This window comes from Trematomus bernacchii, unplaced genomic scaffold (assembly GCF_902827165.1).
Source record: "Trematomus bernacchii unplaced genomic scaffold, fTreBer1.1, whole genome shotgun sequence".
In the NCBI taxonomy this organism is placed as follows: Eukaryota; Metazoa; Chordata; class Actinopteri; order Perciformes; family Nototheniidae; genus Trematomus; species Trematomus bernacchii.
In genome coordinates this window covers 10,725,970-10,748,477 of record NW_022987593.1, presented here as the reverse complement: position 1 = coordinate 10,748,477, position 22,508 = coordinate 10,725,970, and the positions used below count along the sequence as shown (strand labels likewise).

The 22,508-nt window shown below is 38.1% G+C and overlaps 1 protein-coding gene across 1 annotated transcript; it reads left to right on the top strand.

The window, feature by feature from the left end:
• Positions 1-1,166: 1,166 nt before the first annotated feature.
• LOC117481536 (perforin-1-like) lies at positions 1,167-18,950 on the top strand. Its single transcript, XM_034129252.1, has 4 exons — positions 1,167-1,206; positions 3,980-4,150; positions 4,489-4,582; positions 18,408-18,950. Exons 2-4 carry the CDS (start codon positions 3,999-4,001, stop codon positions 18,564-18,566), a joined length of 405 nt encoding a protein of 134 aa, XP_033985143.1. The 5' UTR covers positions 1,167-1,206; positions 3,980-3,998; the 3' UTR covers positions 18,567-18,950.
• The last annotated feature ends 3,558 nt before the right edge of the window (positions 18,951-22,508 follow it).

Below are 22,508 nucleotides of genomic sequence, written 5' to 3'. Positions count from 1 at the left end.
TGACTTTTGTAAAATAATTTAATTTACACATCAGGAGATATGGAAAAGGTTAGAATTGGTGGTCGAGCAGTGAGAGTTTCCTCAAGTTCTTACAAATGTAGAGTTACACAACCAGCTTTTTCATAGTTTTGTCTTTCATTGGTCATGAGTGAGACTCACTGCTGCTCATTTACCGTGCTCTCATGTTGACATTATTGTTTGTCATACAGCATATAGACGGAGGATAATAGCGGGTTCACATTCATAACTATTGTTCTGAAAAAGACCATTTTTCTGTCTCTTAATTAAGTGTCGTAGTTCAGGTTCAGGTTCTTTATTTGTACCCGTAGCTAGATTTTGTTTGCAGAGAAAAAGACAAGGGATCCATCCTGACACACTCTAAAAACAAACACAAACAACAGACACATCTCTAATAAAAGGACTAGTAAAAAGTACAAGTACACCCTGCTCCGTCAAATCTCAAAATATTTCAAAAACATTTAAGAAGGGAAACACTAGTACAAACATGGACATTCAAAATTCATAATTAAATAAATAAACAAAAAGGCATCTGTGTGACACTCCTATGATGTGTTAATGTGTGCAATAGCTGCTGGGATAAAACTGTTTTTATACCGCTTCGTTCTACTCTTTGGGACAACTAACCTCCGGCTCCAAGGAAAAAGCTTAAATTCTGAGTCCAGAGGGTGGGAGTCATCGTCTAATATGGAGCTGGATACTGTAACTGCCTGAGCTACGGGGTCTCCAGGTTTAGCTGTGGCTCACCAATCAGTCTGCTGGACCACTTTACGATCTGACTCAGAGAGTTTCTGCTCTTTAAAGTCAGGTTACCAAACCATGACATTAGTGAAAAAGACAGAATTGACTAAAAGAAAGCCTCATTTAGAATTGCCAATTAAAACAAGTCTAAAATGTGTTCAACTTGTAAAAGTATACAGAGTTTTCTCATTGAAGTTAGTCAGCATATTTAGCAAGAGGTCTTTTGCGTTCATTTTGATTTCCATTTCCATTATACTATATATTATACTATAAAACTTGAACCTTAAACCTGAATGTTAATCAATGCTCAGCTTTTACTGTCCTTATCTCCTCAGATTTGATACTCCCTTTGTTCCCTTAAAATATAAAAGGCTTCATCCTCTCTTTCCTGGTCCGATTGTGAAGACTAGAAGAGGAGACGCAGCATCAACTTTCTTTGTGGAACAGGTAGAACATTTTGTGTCTTTTCTTCTTTATTAGTGAAGCAGAAGCCTTGATTCTGTTCACAAAAGCAGCAGATGCTTTAAGCTTTTAAAGTTCCCAGGTTGTAAATGCTTGACTGAATAAATGTAAGGTCTAAAACCCACTTTATCCGTTCTATATATATATTAAATATACAATTGTAATTTGCCTTCATACAGCGCATCTACTGCTGCTTTTGGCAACAGAAGTAGTTCAAGCTATAGGGTCACCTCTAAGAAAAAAAGCACAAATGAATGCATTTATATATATTTATTTATGTTGTGTGTGAAAGGTTTTGGCAATTTCATTTCATTTCATTTATTTTGTTCCGTTCATGGTATGCACAACTTAATGTATAATAATTGTTTATGAAACATGTCTCTGTAAACACACCATTGACCGAAAAGGAGCAGGGCGAAGAAAATAATCTTATATGACCTTCCCCAATCTAAAAAAAATGGTCTGTCCTTCATATTTCTTATTCATAGCCAAACATAACAGTATCGTAGGATAATAAGAGAAACACAAAAACTTACTACAAAAAATATTTAGTTCCCACTTGACAGTTAACGGAAAGAAACAAAACAAAAAACAACAACACAGAAACATGAAATGAAATGATGTACACAATAAGGAAAAGAAACACAAATCAGTGGGCTTTTTTTGCAGTTGCAGTTTTTCTGGAAACGGAAACTGGAAATGTAATTTGCTTTTTTTTTGTGTGTCAATTTGCTCTGTCCTTCTAAGGGCTGTTCACGCTGATCGTGTAGAGAACAGGTGCATTGGTTTATGGAGTAATATTTGTTACTCAGTTAAAGTTCCTAAAATCATACCCGAAGCAAGACATCAGAATCTTAATTATTAAACAAATAAATCAAAGTCAGCGATGTGGTCGCTCAGGATATTAACACAGTGATACAATAATACTGCATTACATGATTAAAATGAACTAGACTGAAGAATTGTTATTTCAATTTTGTAATATATAGTCAATAATACAAGTGATATTTTCCCCACATCTTCTAGGTGTTTTGTTTTAGAGCCCACATTGTCTCCAATGTGTGGTAGCCTTAAAGCAAAGGATGTGATCCAAATATCGGGAAACACTTTAGTTCACCCACAACAATACTAAGACAATTCAAACTTCTAATATGAGACACTTGCTGTATACAGAGTGTGCAGATAAAGGTCAATACTTGAGACTTGCTCATGACTTGCACATGTAGGACTTACTCCCACCTCTGCTAAGTAGCCTTGGAGTTTTACCACTGTGGTTTTACAACGATCTGGCGCCGACAGGTTGTGGAGCCTCTGTTGATATGCCATTGTAAATGGCTTGATGGGAATCAGGTGTGTAGTCGGGGAGGGTGCACAGCTGATTGCAGCAGGTGAGTGGAGGTTGGACAGGCAATAGCCGCGTTCACACCAAGTACTTTGACGTACTTAGCGCCGGCGCTTAGCGCTCCGGCATTTATAACCCCAGGGCATATACCAATCGCGTTCACACCGGAGTACTTTACCTTGAGGGAAGATTACGCAAATGAGCCGCTGACGTCACCTCGTCTTCTTCTGCTTTGGCTTTACTGGCAGGCCGCCAACAACTTCACGGCGTATACTGCCACCCCAAGTCCCCGGCCGGAAGTCCCCGGAGTTGGGGACTGGCTTCAGTAGAAGCTGCTGGGACTCCCAGCAGCTTCTACTGAAGCCTTCCGAGTAAATCATCAGAACGCCGACACCTCCTCATCACTCCACCGCTCCCATGTTTTTTTTTGTGTTGCCATAAATTATTCTCTCTGCGTTTGTGAGCGGGGCTAATGCTAATGCTAATAATGCTACTGCCAACAAATACAATGGCCGCTTCAAAAAAGTGTTCAGAGTTTCACGGGGTGTGGTTTGCAATTCGCCCAGCCAATCAGAAATGTGGTCCTTTTTTCTCCCCAGGATAGTACCACCTCTCAGCAGGCGCTAAAAATGGGGGAAAGTAGTTCCCGGCACTCAGTACTCTTTTTGGTGTGAACGCGACATAAGGGGTGCTAACGGAACTAAATGGGAAAAGTACAGGGAAAAGTACAGGGAAAAGTACAGGGAAAAGTACAGGGAAAAGTCCTGCGGTGTGAACGCAGCTATTGGCTCACAATGTCCCACCGCGACTAAAATTAATTATTGTTAAATTTGTCAATTGGACAGAGGGGTTTGAAGACAAGAAATTTGAGAAATGTTTGTGCTGCAGCAGCATAAAAAGACATGGCATTATACAATACAAATTAAAAGACGAGAAATAAACAAGAAAGTAGAAAATATACATGTTGAATTTACAAATGAACAATAACAAGATATGAAGCAAGGTATTATATATACATAAGTATGTGACTGATGGAATATTACATATTTACTGAATATATAAATGTAAAATGTACAGTGTGATTTTATTCCAAGAGAAACTATGGAGCCCCTACTTAGACCCCCCCACACACAACAACACAAACTATGCTATAACACCACTTGTTGTGAAATACAAATGATGTGCAATATATATATGCCGTTAATAACTGTGCAATATATACCTGGCTGCTACATCTTCAAAACTGTTACAGGATGTGTATTTTGTAAATTGTGTAATACAAATGTTTTTGTATGCATGCTTCTTAGGTAACATTAAGCTGTCTTTGGTTCTTTTCTGCTGTAACAAATGTAAATGTCCCCTCTGTGGGACGAATAAAGTTATTCTGATTCTCTCATTGTCTTTGTTTTAATTCAGGTTCTCTTTGACTCCAGCCATGCTCTCCTTTTCCTCCCCCCCCCTCTTCCACCTGAGTATCCTGCTCTTTCTGTCGTCCTGCTGTCCTCAAATGGCCTCGACGGGAAAGCTGGAGGTGACCATGATCCGAGGCTGGAACCTGAAAGGCGATCTGACCGGCAGGACGGAGAGGTGAGGAGGGGCATCGAGACCTGGAGGAGGTTTATCAAACAGCTGGGCTTATAATCAGAGGTGGGAAGTAGTGGAGTACAAATACTTCGTTACTATACTTAGGTACATTTTTCCGGTATCAGTACTTTATTCCACTAGTAAAGTGGTAGGTCGCCCTACATAAACACAATAAAAGTGGGTTTGTTATCAAGTTTTCTGTATTATTTGAGATGCATTCCTTGGATCTTTAGACACGTTTTCTTAATTTGTATTCAGTTTGTTATTTCGCTATGTTGCTGTATATTCCTATGAACAGTGATGTTAATTCCCCTGGTGCTTTTTCATTTGTTTTCTCACAGCTATGCTAAGATAATGTACGGATCCTTCCACGCCAGGACTCACATGATCCGGTCAAACAACCCCCGGTGGAACTCTTATTATAACCTGGGCGAGGTCGGTAAATCTGCTCATTACCAGCGGTGAAATGTATCGAACTACATTTACGATAAAGACTCTATGTTTCTTCTCCTAAGTACTGTACAAATACACAAATATTTCTTCTTCCATTACATTTTGGCGATTATTTTACAGCAGATGTTCCTATAGCTACTTGCAGATTTTGGTTATTAATACTGTTAGAAATTAAAATTCAATGTTTTATGGCATGATTTAGTCTAAAACATACCGTCAGTTTAAAAGCAGTCAGATGAAGAACTTATTACTTTTAGTATTGTGTTCACACCTTAAATGGTGTGAAAGGAGGGATTGTTAGAAATTAAAATCAATGTTAAACAGCATAATTCAGTCTAAAACATATCGTCAGTTTAAAGCTGTTTTATTGTGGAAAAGCCCGGAAGTTCTCAGGAAATCAATGCCAAGCTTTTATTCTGAAAAATCCTTTATCCGGTTAGCTTGTGACTAATGTTGCGTTTTCTGAATGTAAAGTGAAAATGACTTGGAGTGTTACACACAAACGTACGGACTTTAACACTACATCGATAGACGTTAAGATATTATTACTGCTGAATATTAAATGAAGGTCTAGTTGATCGTAGTGTTTACAGATACGTGAGAAGCTATGACGTCAGAGGGAATTTCCGTAAAATAAGAACTGTGCCGGAGCGGAACCACTAGGACTTCTAAACTAAGTATTACAGCTGTTTATAAGGTATTAAATAGAAAGTCATGACAGAGATAATGAGGAGAAAATGCTTAAGGAAGTAGGCAGAGAATATCAATGTCGAAATCATCTGTGCTCTCGCGATATCGAACCGGCAAATGAGTAGGGGGCCACCCACTATTTGCACAGCGGGGGACAACGAGACGTGGATAAAAAGGCAGGACGAAAGATAACTCTCTCTCTTCCCTTCGCTGCAGCCTCCCTCAAGACAACACCGGCTTTGTCTCTCCATTCACCATGCTTGTTCTTTAACCACGTTACTTAATTAAACTACCCATTTGAACCTTTTCAGAGACTCCATTAGTCTCGTTATTTTAAGTTTCTTTCCTGGGAGCGAGAAGATCACAAATTATCAACATTTGGCTGACCCAGACGTGTGATATCAACACTGGGAGAGAAATCGCTAGTTTCGACGGAGATTCTGCCAACCAAAAGACACACAAAGGGCCCATATGCGAACGGTAAGGAGAAGCCAGTTATATCAAATTCTCCAATAGCTTATATAGAACCATTTAGATTTGTGTGTTTTGCGGCGAGCAGGACATCCTGAGAACAGCTGTTAATTTAATGTTAAATATAAATTTAAACCAAACCACGTGGCGTTGTTTTAGAGCAAGCAGGGTGAGTCTATTTTCCTTTCTTTGATTCATTAACCAACTGCATGTTTTTTAAACCAACTGCATGATTATAATGTGTGTGTTTTCCAAGCCGGATATATTAATGTGCTTTTAAGCCGGTATTTATATAATCTTTTAAAAAAAAAATAATAATAATAAAAAAAATAAATAAAATAAAATTAATAAAAAATAAATAAACCAATCCCAGATATTGAAGTTAAGTTCGGATGACATAGGATATTTGTTATCAGGAGCGAAGGTACTATTCAGTAGATTAGTGATTCATCTTTGATACATTTAAGGACTATATCCAACTACTTATTATATTGTGTTTGACGACTTATAGATGGACTCTTGTCGTTTTGTATATTCTCAAGACAGATGGTATCTTCTTGACAGAGAAATAGATGGTATCTTTTCTCGTTATTAGCAAGTTAAAGATGGAATCTTCTTGTTAAAGAGAGTTGATGGCATCGTCTCGTTTTTAGTCTCAAGATCAGATGGAATCGTCTTGTTTCATTGTCCCAAATAAGTGAGATGGTCTCTTGTTTAATTGGTGATAAGAGTCTGTGGAAGTCTGAAGTATACTCTTTAATCATTGCGTGTGCATTACGGAAAGAAATGCGGCATTCGTGCGTTAGATAGACGATATTCTCCTAATAGTGTTTGACTGGCTTCCCATTTGGTCGCATAATAGCGTGAGAGTTGCTCAGACGACCATAGGCTAAATAGTTTTGATGGTCTCTAACTATTTTGTATTAACTTGTTTAAATTGTATAGCATATTGAGAGCGTCGTGCTGTTATACTGCTCTGAAGTTTAGCCTGGAATGAGGTCTCCTTGTTGAGATCAACACCTCCAGGATTTCAACGCATCAGAGACAGCCATTCTTCTTGCAAAAAACTCTTTGTTCTGCAGGTCAGCATTTGAAATCAGTTGCCATCTTGTTTTGACCTCATGTTGACAAACAATGACATGGCAGTCGCCATTCTGTGAAATGTAAATTCAGAGGACCAGTTGTTGTCTTTTTGAAATCCATTCAGTTTCACTCACATGAGGCTAATTCAATATTCATGACCTCCATAGTGTGTAGAAAAAAATCATTCTTCTTGAGTCAAAGTTGGAATTAGATATTCCATTTTGCTGAATCAGGTTATCTATACCGTTGGAGTTTGGTTTTTGAAGAAAAAGATTATTGTATTTTCTAAAAAGCTCAAATCTGATTTTTGAAATATTAGTCCTTGCAAAGGAGTTTTACCTGCTTATGCTTATACTGTGCAATGTGGTGTGGCTGGGATATGCTTTGTTGATTAATCCTAAAAATTGTGTGTGCTGATGGCTGTTTTTATGCTTTGTCCATTAATCCTAAACATTGTGATTGCAAGTGTATTCGCTAGTTTAAGTTTGACTGTTTAATCATAAAGTCAATTTCTTTCCCATATCAAAGGTAGTTATTAAGAAAATAAGCTTCTTGTTAAAAAGAAGTCCGTTTTTAGAAGAGCTAAAAAAGGGTGGAAAAAAGCTGAAAAATTACAACAGCACACTCTGCTGGTTGTACAGAATTGTTGCACAAGAAATAGGGGTAAAAGGACAAACGTATAAATACAACACCAATTGATTATAATTATGCTAAGGTTTACTTTCAAGTATTATAGATGAACACGTACTTCATCACACATAGATAGAATCACAGGTGGTTCCTGATATTAAGATAAGAAACCTTACACAAGTCTTTCAACCTAGACTGTAGAATACCTAAACACCACACAATTGAAGTAAAAACATAGTTTATGACTTAGCATAATTTCATGCACTTTGGAATACACTATACACAGTAAAGCTAGATTTTTACGAGATTTCTATTTGCATATTTCAAAGCCAAGCCACTGTACAAGGTTTAAAAAAAAAAATTAAAAAAATTAAAAAAAATTAAAAAAAAAAAAAAAAATTAAAAACTTTTTTGCATATTTTTATTTTTACTTTATTAATCTTTAAAAAAAAAAAAAAAAAAAAAAACCCAGGTATTGAAGTTAAGTTCGGATGACATAGGATATTTTCTATCAGGAGCGAAGGTACTATTCAGAAGATTAGTGATTCATCTTGGATACATTTAATAACTATATCCAACTACTTAAGCAATATGTCGCCAAAATACACTAAGTTAGGAGCACCCGCAGAGCCAGGGTCAACTGCAGACATCAAGGCAAAGGTACATGTCAGATCAGATGCCACAACACATGCATCAGACAGACAAAAGAACTGGAAACAGATACAGGAATTGTTTGATCAATGGCAGACGAGAGGATTGATTCCAGCAGATGATCAACCTGGCCCAACAAAAGCCCATAGAAAAGCTGTAGTTGCTTATGAGAATGAGATACTTAGACCAGCAAGAAGCATGGATCCACACCAGACACCCCTTTTGGTATGGACCTGAACAAAGCGCTATGAACAAAGCTGAAAAAAGAAAAACGACAGTTACAAGTCTGCTGCTCCATCTGAAATATGCCAGCCAGGGATTGACAAACAGCATACATGTGTTAAAAGCGGCAGATCGGCCAGTGAAGGAAGACACAGCAGGAATAACAGAAGAGGCTCCAGTTATCCAAACTCAAGAGCAGAATCCAAGTCTAACTGAAGTGTCTTTTTCCAACATATCAGAGAACAACCCTTTTCACCAAGCCCCTATAGGAGAAGTATTGGAGTTGGATGGACTCCCCACAGCTACACGTGTCAAAGACTTGGAGTATGAAGTAAGGATGCTATCTGGTGAAGTTAACCAGCTGAGGGAGGAACTCAAAAGAAGAGAGGAAGACGGATCTCAAGACGCTACAACAGTAGCTATAGCTGGAAGACCCAAGAACTGCACAATCCACATGTTACCGGTGATAGCAGCTGGAGAAGGAGGATTTCAATACCAACCATGGACTCACAGGGACATGGAAACATTAGTGTCCAAGCTACCTCCACTCACCAAAGGAGGTCAGAAGTGGGTGGATGATCTGGAGAAGTACACTGTCCAAGACGACCTGTGCTTGGGAGACATGAGGGCACTGCTAGGACGGATAGAAGGAAGACTAAAGGCAAGAGCAGTAGATTTCGAGGCCAAATGCGCCAACTCTGCAGATGACATTTCATTCAACAAAATCAGGTCGAGCTATTGGGCTGCTATTCGTCACATCTACCCGACAGCATACAGTTTACATGCCCTCACCAGCCTGAAAAAAGGAACGGAGGAAGACATGCATGCCTTCTTGAAGAGATGTGAAGGAGTGTGGGAGGACAGCACTGGAGAACGACATGACGTTTCTCCGGCTGTCGTGATGTTGTGGAAGAATGCGGTCATTAAAGCCCTTCCCCAATCCGTGCAGGCATGCCTGGAAGACAAGGTGGGATTAGACATTAAACCCATTGAAGAATGGAGACAACATCTCATTCACCAAGACATGACATACCAGGCAACACAGAGGGAAAATGACGAAGTGATGAAAGCACTAAAACTAAGACTTTTGAAGATGCAGGTAGCTGAGAAAGACATTGAGGCTTGTAGGAAGAAGACAAGGAGAAGGGAGGAGAAGCTTTCAGAGATAGCCATAGAACCAGAGAAGGCAGGGCGAACACCTCTAACAGTTCAAACTCAGGAAGAACCAGAGAATCAAATGCAGAACCAACAAAGCGGAGGAGGAAGTTTCAGAGGAAGACGTTTCCAGAATGGTGGCTGCTACACATGTGGTCAGACGTCACATTGGTCCAATGCATGTCCCACACAACTCCAGCAACAGCAAGCACCTGTGTATCTTCCTACCCAAGTACAGCCACAAGCACCACAGTATCTTCAACAGCAAACACCTGCATATCTGCCTACCCAAGTACAGCCGCAAGCACAGGTATACCCTCCCATACAACGAAGGGGCAGAGGAGGACGTTTTCAATCAACAGAAAGAGGTTCCCAAAGTGAAGGATGCTTCAAATGTGGTCAGCTGACACATTGGTCCAGAGAGTGTCCGCAGAACATTGCATCAAACAACGGCCCTCCACAAAGTTACCCCAGGGGAGGTTTCCATGACTATAACAGAGGCAGGGGGTCTCAGGGATGGCAAAGAAGAATAGTATTTCCAAACATGAATGTTATTTAACAATAGTGAGTAGCATATTGCATTTAAATATAAATCATCCACAGATTAGTATAAGAAGATTAAAACATAGTAGAACATTTAGCAGACTATTTTGTAATTATGAGAAGGAAAGAGATTACGAGTGATGTTGTTCCCCCACACAGAAAACTATTGTGCCCACACAGCTAGAGAGGTCAAGACAATGGTTTTCGCCCAAAAGATGAAGATGAAAGCCTAGTCCTCGCCCAAGACGGAGGGTCCTTACCAAGTCCTCCTGTTTAAATCGACTGCAGTTCAAGGGGCAGTACAGGCTACACCTGATGTGCAGCTGCTAAAAAAAAAAAAAAAACAGAAACTCGATTCTGCTGTGGTGAAGTCTGGCTACAAAGGGAGGTGTTTCAATAAGATCGCTTGTCTCAAACCAGTGAAGAAGTCAACAAGAACCCAGCAGAACTAGAGAGTGACTGTTAGCGGGAGAACAGTGACAGAGTGACAGAAACTGGCACAACATTTACCAGCCAGTACATAGATAGACCCCGTCAGAAGACCGGGGCTGTGTTTAAAGGGGAACTTCATTTATTAAGTTGAGGTATATATGGAGTCAGATTACATTCTCTCATAAACACATTTTTATAATAGGTCTGAAGTTTCTGATTTAAGGCATGAGCTGCCAACTAAATAACATAACACTGAGCTTGGATGAAGAAGTTGTAGGGTATTTTACAACAGTTTCAAGAATCAGTCTTCATTTATTTATGTTCAAGTTAATTTGTTGATTTATAAAGTAGTGCATAAAGCAATATCTATTTTTAAGTGAGGGACATCAGCCCTTCATGTTCTTCTGCGTGCAACCCTCTGTGAGAGTAGTTTGTATTTCCCACTAGTTTAAAGACATATTATTCTGTCATGATTTGTTTGTTTAACAGTGTCAGCCAATCTCTAATACTAGAGCTATTAAGACGTATTAGCAACACCAGTGTGGTTTTTTCGCAGCAACACTGACCCATAGTACCATGACAAAAGCCATTATTGAACTAACAAGAAGTAAACTATATTGTTGTACTAATGACAGATTTTTAGTCAATGTGCATTTATACCATTGGAAGACGATACATCACACAACATCTTTGTACGCCTTGTGGGTACACAGAGGATTTATATGTGTTTGCTACGACGTTATGGGTTTTCCATGTCCTATTCATAATAGAGTAATCATTGCGATATTAATTGAGCATTTTATGCTCAAAGGAGGGAAGGTCATGATTAGTCAGATAATGGATTTCGGTAACGTTGTAGTTGATAAATACTAACATGCTGTCAACAATAGGTCGCATAACAACAAAAGGTATACCAAAGCTTGGGCCTCCTCCAAGGAGGGAGTGGTCCAGTTTTAGATATTAGACAAATAGAAGTGGATGAATATGTCAGAGCTCCGAGTAATATTTTCCAAGTTTTTGTCTACACAGGCTAGGAAAGACTGCACAGATACCAGACGAGACATCAGAAGAGACTCCTGTTCGGCCAGGTGATTGGGTGAGGGTGAAAGTTCCCAAAACACAGTGGGCTGATCCCCGGTGGTCGGAACCGTGACAAGTTGTAAAGAACTTCCCACGCGCTCCGGTTTAAAGGTAAAGAAAAAGGAGCAAATTGACACCACCTCACACATTGTCACCCTTCACTGGCAACTTCCAGAAAATTATTGGAAGCTAGGAGTGATTTGGCAGAGCTGGAACAAAAACAATAAATAGAAATACGATTAAGATCAACAGCTCAAGAGACGAATTGTCTTTAGATTTTTATAGATTGTACACTAAAGTGAAAACCTAGCTAGGAGTGATTTGGCAGAGCTGGAACAAAAACAATAAATAGAAATACGATTAAGATCAACAGCTCAAGAGACGAATTGTCTTTAGATTTTTATAGATTGTACACTAAAGTGAAAACCTATTTTGTTTTTTCACCTGAAAAAGAGTCCAACGTTTTGTTTCCATTTTCGTATACGTTATTTTTGTACTCATTTACATTTTATAACTGACACAACCATGGATAAAATGTCAAGAACAAAGCCAAAGCAATTGTGGGGTCCCCTAGGGATAAGAGTCAGAATAGCATTGTTGATTGTGCTCATTACACTTGGCACCTTTCTGGTTGGATGGGGAGTACAATATCATGAAAGACATGGATCCATTAGTTCACTCATAGAAAATGCCCACATCACTAACAAAACACCAGCTGTGTTTCAGAGACTTTCACTTATCCCCAGAGCCAAAAGATCAGTTGAGCAACAAGAGGAGTTAGAAATACTCGTTCCCAAAGATGAGGAGGTTACAATCAAGATCATTCACCCCCCCTATATGCAGTTCTTGTATCAAATGATGAGATGGGTTTAAGTGATCGGAATATTTAAGTGATGGGAATTTACAATTTAGGGGAATCTCCAAATACACTGGATCCATGTTTTAGTCTGTACCAGAAACACCCCCGTTAAGACTATGGACAACCGACTGGTGACCTGAGCAAAATTATTGAAAAGTTATTACAGTAGAAACAGGGTACTAACCCACGAGGACAACTGTATGTACAAACTCTATGAACAAAATTCCCCAACAGATTGTGGCGACTGTGCACAGATGTATCCAGTCACAAAAGTTACTATTGTTCTAAGTAATAGTGAGATTTAACATATTGGAGAATATATGGAGACGTCCTTTTATAGTGTGTGAAACATGTGGTGCTTGAAACATGTAAGTATTTCAATTTATAGAAGAAAATGGTTTCCTGAAAGAGTTATTTGGAGTAGATGTGTTACAGTGGGAGAAAAAAACAATGTTTAGAGATATAGTACATTTATTAGTAGACATTAATTGTGTTTAGATGGCATTTAACATTTAAAACAGATAGTATGATTAGAAGATAGAGTGGAGAAGGTTAGATTTACTTTACCTCAGTGTGTTAGAATTTCTATAGGTAATGCGTCCCGAGACCTGGACTCTCTCTCTCTCTCTCTGCCCGTCAGACTGCTACGACCCCTATCAGACAAAAGACCTCACTACAGGAGACTCCTCCTCCTCCTCCTCCTCCATCGAACAGACAGAGAACCAGAGCTGAACCAACAACGACAAGACTGCATCCAGAACCTTCTCCACCTGCGGCATCCAGAACCAGAACAGCATGCTGACATAAAGAGGCATACTCTCATCAGTCCCTAACCCAGGACATGAAGTTCCAAGCTGAGCCACGAGATTTGGCACAAGAGCAGAGTGTGGGACATGAAAGCAGAATACGCCCTCCATACAACAGCGAAGAGACTGTAAAGAAGGAGATGAAATGCAAAGCAGTTGGGCCACTGAAAAGAGTACCAGCGAAAGGATTTAAGAGCTGATGGACTGAGGAGAAGACGGAACCAGAGGAGTTGGCATGGTCTAACAGAATGTGAGGGGGTCGTGGCTTGAGACAACAAGAGGAGGAGAAAAGGAAAACGGGAGTGAGTGAGTTTATACATAAACACACTTATTCACAAACAAACTTGAATTGACTTGATAAATACGTAAAGACAAAAAGATTTATTCATGAATTAATAAATTGGTAAATTAAAATAGTAATAAAGAGGAAACTGTTAAAGTAAAATGAGGAAATAATCCTAAAACACACTGAGGGTACTGTGAGATAAAGGGGTAGACATGATGGAAATATTCACCACACTTTACACTTTAAGCAGTGAGTGTTGTGGGACTTAGGAGTAGAACATATTTTTCAATCTTTCCATCATGTAAACGAATTATTCCCTAAAAGATTTTATTCATGGGTGAATTTGGTAGAGATCTAATGTGTTACAATATTGATCTACAGCTAAAGGGATAGTTTTAGTGACCACTCTATAAGAACAGACAAATCTGTGTTAGTTGGACAATGTTAAAGGGAGAGCTAATACCAAGCCAAATATAGTATCCCAATCTAAAGTATTGTTTTTGCCATTGTAGCATAGTTATTACCATAGGAGAACTGTTAAGGTGGAAATAACATTTGTTTGTCCAAGATGTAGAGTTTTAAAGGACACTGGGCAAAGAGCGATTGCAAATTTAATTTTGGAAAAAGCAATATAATTGGGAGTAATACATGCGGGGCCTTGGATCACTCATTGCAATGATGCATATTTTTGACAACCCATATCGTTTAGAGAGAAGGGGTCACTCAACCCACCCAGCAGTTGTTTTAAATCTTACTTGTAGCTTCACAGGGAGCGCACGGCACCAAATTATGAGTTTAAAAGACAAGCGCCACCACCTCCTGATGGTCATCCATTTAATCAGGGATGACCTGAAATTTAGAGATGTTATTTAAAGTAGAAACATATCCGCCATAAGTGAAAATTCCTAAATTGAACTACAAACCATGGATGAAATAACTACTGTTTTTAAAATCCTTGATAGAGGAGGGAGTAACTGTTACATGCTCGGACACCCAAGGTTCCACACACTGTTAAAGGGGTTAGCATAGTTCTTTAAACAGACTAGAATTGAAGATAAATTAGTGAAATGAGTTATTGATATTCCACCGGTTTTCACACCATTTAAGGAACTTTATCACTGCATTAGAACAGACCACCCAAAGGTACTGAAGTAGGAACCATAAGTGATGAAATTCACCAATTGTTGTAACTGACCAAAATCTTCTCCCAGAAATGACTGTCTGAAATGCCGTATCCCAGAGTAGATGTTTGATGGTATCATGGAACTAAACCCTTGTATGCAGTCTTGCTTTAGGATTAGACTGGGACCTGTGCACTTGTACAGCCAGTGATGTTTTATATGCAGTACCAATGACAGTGGGGCAGTTAATCAACATGGCGAAACGCCCCAAAACCAGTAGGGCTAAGAGACCAGTCAAAGGAGGGAGTTTAGGCTCGACAGTGTACAAGGATAGCATAGGGGTGCCCAGGGGAGTGCTAGATGTTGGAGTTGCATTCCATGTACCCGCACCCTAACATACCGATTGATCACCACGGCCTTTTCTAGAGAACATATTACTTTCATACTTTAAAAAGTATGAAAGGGGGGAGGGTAAATTTCTCATAAGGGAACAGTTTCAATTGCTAGCAGAACAAGACGACTCAACCCATGTACAGATATTGATGAAAATGAAGACAGTGTGTAAATGATGTTAAATGATATGGATGATAAATGATGAGATTGTTCAAAGAATGTCCAAATCATGTGATATTTCAAATGATGAAATATATTTCAAATGATGAAATCATTAGAATGAAGAACCAGCTACAAAGTGGTATTACTTTGCACTATTCAAAAAAGGTTTCTAACTTTTATGTTTTATACTGTTATTAGTGATGCGATTTTTAAATAGTATGTTTTTATACTTTGTAAAACAAGTGCCTTAACACTGAATGTGGTATGGGAACGGTTTCTGTGAAAGGAGGGAGTAAGAAATGTTCTAATACCACAAGTTGCTGCTATTTTAAAAAAGTGATATTGAATGTTAAAACTAAAAGTTATGCACAAGGGAAAACTTTTACACCAGAAGACCAACCAATGTATTGTTTGTATTTTTGATGACGGTTATTTGAACCATTCCATTTTGATAGTATGTTTTTGATATGAGTTATGTACTATGCAAAGTTCAGATGAAGAACTCATTGATTTCAGTATTGTGTTCACACCTTAAAAGGTGTGAAAGGAGGGATTGTTAGAAATTAAAATTCAATGTTTTATGGCATGATTTAGTCTAAAACATACCGTCAGTTTAAAAGCAGTCAGATGAAGAACTTATTACTTTTAGTATTGTGTTCACACCTTAAATGGTGTGAAAGGAGGGATTGTTAGAAATTAAAATCAATGTTAAACAGCATAATTCAGTCTAAAACATATCGTCAGTTTAAAGCTGTTTTATTGTGGAAAAGCCCGGAAGTTCTCAGGAAATCAATGCCAAGCTTTTATTCTGAAAAATCCTTTATCCGGTTAGCTTGTGACTAATGTTGCGTTTTCTGAATGTAAAGTGAAAATGACTTGGAGTGTTACACACAAACGTACGGACTTTAACACTACATCGATAGACGTTAAGATATTATTACTGCTGAATATTAAATGAAGGTCTAGTTGATCGTAGTGTTTACAGATACGTGAGAAGCTATGACGTCAGAGGGAATTTCCGTAAAATAAGAACTGTGCCGGAGCGGAACCACTAGGACTTCTAAACTAAGTATTACAGCTGTTTATAAGGTATTAAATAGAAAGTCATGACAGAGATAATGAGGAGAAAATGCTTAAGGAAGTAGGCAGAGAATATCAATGTCGAAATCATCTGTGCTCTCGCGATATCGAACCGGCAAATGAGTAGGGGGCCACCCACTATTTGCACAGCGGGGGACAACGAGACGTGGATAAAAAGGCAGGACGAAAGATAACTCTCTCTCTTCCCTTCGCTGCAGCCTCCCTCAAGACAACACCGGCTTTGTCTCTCCATTCACCATGCTTGTTCTTTAACCACGTTACTTAATTAAACTACCCATTTGAACCTTTTCAGAGACTCCATTAGTCTCGTTATTTTAAGTTTCTTTCCTGGGAGCGAGAAGATCACAAATTATCAACAATACCAAATATAAATGTCAGGTGTTCCAATGTCCTATATTTTCCGGTTGGCATTGTTACACAGGTGAGAGGTGAGAGGGATCTTTACACAGACAAAAACAGGTGATTATCCAGTCGTTGGATGCAGTTTAGTTTGATGTTTATTGAAGAGTTTGTACAATACCAAGGTGAGAGGCTAAAACTTGCTCTTCGTTGTGACGTGTTCGATACGAGAGTCCGTACTGTAGTTAAAGTTCATGGTGTTTAACCCTCCTGTTGTCTTCGGGTCAAATCTGACCGATTTACTACTTTCATCAATCATAACTTTTTTGTTTTAGATTCGATTGCATTAAGGCTTTATGATATCCGTCACAGTAGACATTTGAACATGTAAAATTGCTGATCACCACTTTCATTGCATTTTGGATGATTTAGTCAACTTTGTAACACCCATGGTGTTCCCGGTCAAAAATGACCGCCATAAAGAAAAGGAATTAGTAACCATCCGGATCAGATAAAACACACACACACACACACACACACACACACACACACACACACACAACAATTTGACACATTTCCCGCTCTTATGTGCCCATCCCCCCACATGGATCACACCTGGCACACGCAATACATGTTCAGTGTCTATTCTTTGTATATTTACAGCAGTTTTTCATGTATACCAGTAGTCTGATACAATATTTACAGTTTGAAAGGGTGTTAAAGGAAATTTGGTGATGATTAATGTTTTTTGTGTTAATGTAATAGCAGTTAAAACAGGACCGGTCAAATTTGACCGTGAACACCAAAGTAAGGGGGGGTGAACAAAGACAATAGAAGGGTTAATAAAGACACAACAAACAATATCCAAGTCCGGACTACACGGTCAACAGAAAGTGTCGGAGCAATTCAAAACTCTCCTCTTCGTTATACACGAAACCGGCATCCCACAGGTGACTAAATACCAATAAACGACACCCATGTGATGATTCCCGGAAGTGATAACCAATAAGAATAAAACGTTGTGTAAACTGAGATTAGGATAATAATAGAAATAATAAGCAATGGCAAAACAAGCATTTTGGCTCCTACACCAAGGTTTGATCTGTTAGTGAGTTGTTGTAGCTGTTAGCATCTGCAACGTCTGGATCGGTTTTATACATACACAACTAATTACTATTATTTATAACTTTTAAACTTATTGATAATAGATGAACTACCCAGCAGCATATAAAGAAATTAGCTAATCCTTTACTAGTTGCAACATTATCAATCAATCAATCAATCAATGTTTATTTATATAGCCCAATATCACAAATGTTACATTTATCTCAGTGGACTTCACAGTTTGTACAGAATATCAGTTTGACAATACGACACCCTCTGTCCTTAGACCCTCACATCGTACAAGGAAAAACTTCAGAAGAAAACCCACAATTAAACTTGGGACATAACAATGCATCACTAATTATAATCAAGAAGTTAATTATTAATGATTCTAGTTACAGAGTATGTTTACTGTAAACAACATTGGCCCACTGTAGCATTAATAAAGGTTCATCTTCTTATTCTTCATTGCTCCTTTTTCTTTTCTTTTTTTTATATTTGTGGGGGTATCAGAGTGATTACATCGGGTCTTTTCTGCTGAGTTAGCTTTAGTTTATTCTAGCCCATACAATAAGCTTGGTGCAGCCAGCATAATCCTTGATAATAGCATCACTTTTTTGGTCATGGAACTGAAATGTTAGTTCAATAACCGATATATTCTTTCCTTTTTTTTGCGAAGGTGGACACACATTTGGGTTTGCTGGTCGAGGTCTGGGACGAGGATGTAAACTTTGACGACCGTCTGGGATCATGTGTGGTGTACCTGAGACAGGGGACAAACAGGTACTCCTGTCCGGCCAATGAAGGCCGCTTCGAGTTCCAGTACACCCTCACCTGACCGGAGAAAGGTGCAACCGCTACAAACCCTCTCCAAAGTGAGGAAGGAAGTATGGGGCTTCACTATTCAGAAATTCTGCTTGTTTACCTTTTAAATTCAAACTGAAATCACATTTAGTCATCTATTTCTCAAGTCAAAATGAATGTCATTGTGTCGAAATTGAAATGGAGACTAAAAGAAAAAAAGCTGGTAATAATAATATTTGTATAAAATAGAAGAAGTGCATCATTCTAATAAAAAGAGCTGTGTCTTACTTTCCAGACTAGTAATACTAATATCTGGTTTGGATTAGGAATCAACATGTCTGACTTTTCAACAAAGAAATGCTGAATTGTTTTCAAAATATTTCATATTAAATGAAAGGTGGACTGAAACGAATGAAAACAGCTGTGTTTTTGTCTTTTGTACAATGCAATGGATTTGGGTCATTCAAACTATTAAACAAAGCATTTAGACAACAGCAATTACACAACATATAGAAGAAAGTAAATAAGATCTGTTAACACATCAACCTTGCAGGTTTGTATGATTCATTCTGAACATTGTATTCATTTTAAATTCATTTTAAATACATTTTTTGTTCCAAAACAACAATTGGTCACAAAATATTTGTGAAGGATATTCCTACCATTAAGGAGGATTACATTTTAGTTTGATACATCTTTTTACATTTTCACTTTCCCATTCAACATGTGCACACATTAAGACCTAAATAAAAACACAACAATCAATATATACAAAAATAACAGTCACTTCAATATTTGAGAATGTACATTAGTGCAGATTGTCCATAGCAGTGTAAAAAGTGTCTGCAGAGTGAAAGACGAATAATAAAGTTTGGGTTATTTAAACACAGAGAGAGGAGAAAGGGAGGGGTTGAGCTTGGTGATAATGAACGGAGAATTGTTGAAGTTAGGGAGGCCATATCAGGAAGTTTTCAGTTCACCTGAGTTAAAGGTCATACTGTTGGTGCGCAATGCACGTAGAGTGTAACTAACAACATTGCAACACATCTTCTTAATAAGGAATGTTCCCAAGCTTAGCTAAGATGTGTGAGAAGTAGTACATCTTGCACTAATGCACATTCTATGGACAATCTTGCACTAATGTACATTCTCAAATATTGAAGTGACTGTTATTTTTGTATATATTTATTGTTGTGTTTTTATTTAGGTCTTCAGTAAAAATGTGTCTTTGATTGTGTATATATAGGTATATACATATTTTGATATACATTTGTTTTTATATTCAGGATTATGGGAAACGATATTTCGATCTCTCTGTCTGTACCATAGACTGTATATATAAATGGACGTAGGGTCCGTGACGTCACCCATAGGATTCTGCAGAGTTGCCGAGAAGCCCTTAGTAGGCGGAGTCGGCCACTAACGGCTCGACAGTGACGTCTGAGTCTAACTCCCGCCTGCTCCAGCCTGCTCCAAATAAGGGCAAAGAGGCGGAGCCGAGGCGGGACCTTCTGCCTCCAGCTGGGAAGTAACAGAGCTAGCTCAAGCTAAGAAGCTAAGCTAACATGCTTCCCCATCAGCACACTGCCGTCACATTTTACGTTTCTAAGGTAAGCGGACATGAAACTATTCAGCAAAACTATAAATAATAATCTAAGTTATTGAGTTTTTAGCATAATACTTCAGAATCTTAAAATCCCTTAACGTTTGTATGCAATGTGCTAAATGCAACACTGGAATCAAGCAAATATTAATATGTTTGTATGACATTAGTTATTTATATTTTGCTATCACTTAATTATACGTTTAATACATTTAAGTTAAGCTAAGGTGCATGTGATGGTAGCTAGTTAGTGCTCTTACCTGTGAGGCCTCCTCCAAACAGCATTATAACCAGACTGTATCATTAAAACTATAAGTACCAGTTCTAGATCCTTGACTTTAGACAAACAATACAAAAGACAAAATGTATTTAAAGACCAATCTTTATTTGAAGGTGGCTCTTAACCTGGGATATTAGTTATACAGTAATAGTATTGACAATCTAAAAAAAACTGAGTAACTCAACAGTCAACTTTATATTTCTTATTGTCTAAAGCATTTATTATTTTCATTTTCCCCTCTCATATTCAGTGTGGACGGATTGAGACAGCGTGGTGTCCAGAGAGCTGCAGAGACTTCAGGGAGAAACCTCCGTGTGATGGACGTCCAGTCTGTTGGTTTGGAGAGGACTGAGGGGCTTTCCTCTGTGAGGAGGATCAGACCTGATGGAGGAGCCCATGCATAGCTGATACCACCTGATCAGGCCTTGTCTGTCACTTTATTTGACTAAATGTGTTTACTTATACATTTAATAGGTTTACACCTTCTGTCCATATGTGCTTTTTTATTTAAAACATGTTTGATTAACTTTTGGTTCAGATTTCAATAAATTGAATTTGTATTTGCACTCCTTTTGTCCATTATTCTTACTGAAAATGTTAGATTACACATTCACATCCGACTGAAGATTGGCCCCATTTATTTGCGTTGCAAACTCTGCGGTACAAGGTACATGTTGTGAAGCTCATAAAGTGAGGCAAATAGAATTAATCAGCTGATGGAGTGTAGATGTGGAAATAGGTGCATTCGATCAGCTGACTTCACAATAAAAGTAGTTTCTTAGTGAATGTCCTGTACTGGTCTTAAAATCTCATAACATCAGCTTTTAATTTTCCTCTTGGATGTTCTTCTTGACCCTCAGAGAAGGAGAACATGTTGAGTCGTGTCTTTCAGGCATGTCCTTTCCTAACAAAATTACAGGAAACATAAAACATATTATTGCAGAACAAGTGTGTTATTTATGAAAGAGGTGTGTTTGTGTTTAGGGGCTGTAGATATAATTATTTTGTAATTGTAATGTTTTATTTTATTTCAACAGTGAGCTACAAAGACAATCAGATTATGAATGAACAGTATGAAATTCATCAACATTGAAATATATTTTATTATCAAAATAATATTGAACTGTTATCAAAACTTAGTGCAACTGTAGAAGCTTGCTCTGTTCTCTCACTGAAATCATAACTTTTACCACGTTTTTTACAGACAATATTGAGAGATAAATAGCAGTTGTCACTATGCGTTAAATAGCTTTGCCTTCAATACCTTAAATTAGAAAGCTGACAGTCATATTGCTTGTTAACATCTAAATGTAACCCTTTGCATGGAAAAAACCCTCAACTTCACTGATGTGTAGGTGATCTAGTATTTAGTATTGTTTAATGGAATGTATATCAGTGTATTAAAGTCAATACTTCATTTATTTAAACCAATATCTTTCTTGATTCTTTGTACAGTATGAAAAAAGAGTATTTGTACCTGTGCTGAAGTTCACTGCTGTGAGGAGTCCAGTTCTGTCTCTCACTCTCTGGTCCATCCTGTCTGCATCACCTGGAAACTTTAAACAAACAGATATATATGTAAAGAACCATGTGTACAAACAATATAACTTATTCTCTTCTGTTGAACATGTTGGATTGTGTATTGTCCGAGTCAGGGTTCTTTTATTTTACTGTAACTTTGGAAGTTGTGTTACCAATGCTGTTGTGTTACTGTTTATTTGATACCAATTTGGTAATGCAATTAATAAAAACAACAACGTTTGGGTTCGTTCTTCAGATGACTGTGACGTTAATGTGTAAACTCAATAATGAACTCCAGCTCATCCAACCATATTGTAATATCTAAGTAATCATCTTGAAAATATGACATTAATAATTGTAATATGCACACATCTTATTGTGAGGTTGATTTCACATACACTACTTCGACGTTAGCTTGTCTACATACTTGAGCATAGCTACCACTCGCTTACACGCAAACCCAAGCCTTAACATTCATTACGTATCATAAACACATAAATAAAGTACTCGAATTTCACTTACCGCAAAACGGCATTCATGCACCGTCTGTTTTAACCGCAGAGCGAGTCACA

What these genes read in the sequence shown, in the direction of transcription:
- LOC117481536 (XM_034129252.1), top strand. Translation starts at nt 3,999, where the DNA reads ATGCTCTCCTTTTCCTCCCCCCCCCTCTTCCACCTGAGTATCCTGCTC. An exon ending in CTGACCGGCAGGACGGAGAG is followed by an intron (nt 4,151 to 4,488) that starts GTGAGGAGGGGC and finishes GTTTTCTCACAG; the next exon opens with CTATGCTAAGATAATGTACG. An exon ending in CTTATTATAACCTGGGCGAG is followed by an intron (nt 4,583 to 18,407) that starts GTCGGTAAATCT and finishes TTTTTTGCGAAG; the next exon opens with GTGGACACACATTTGGGTTT.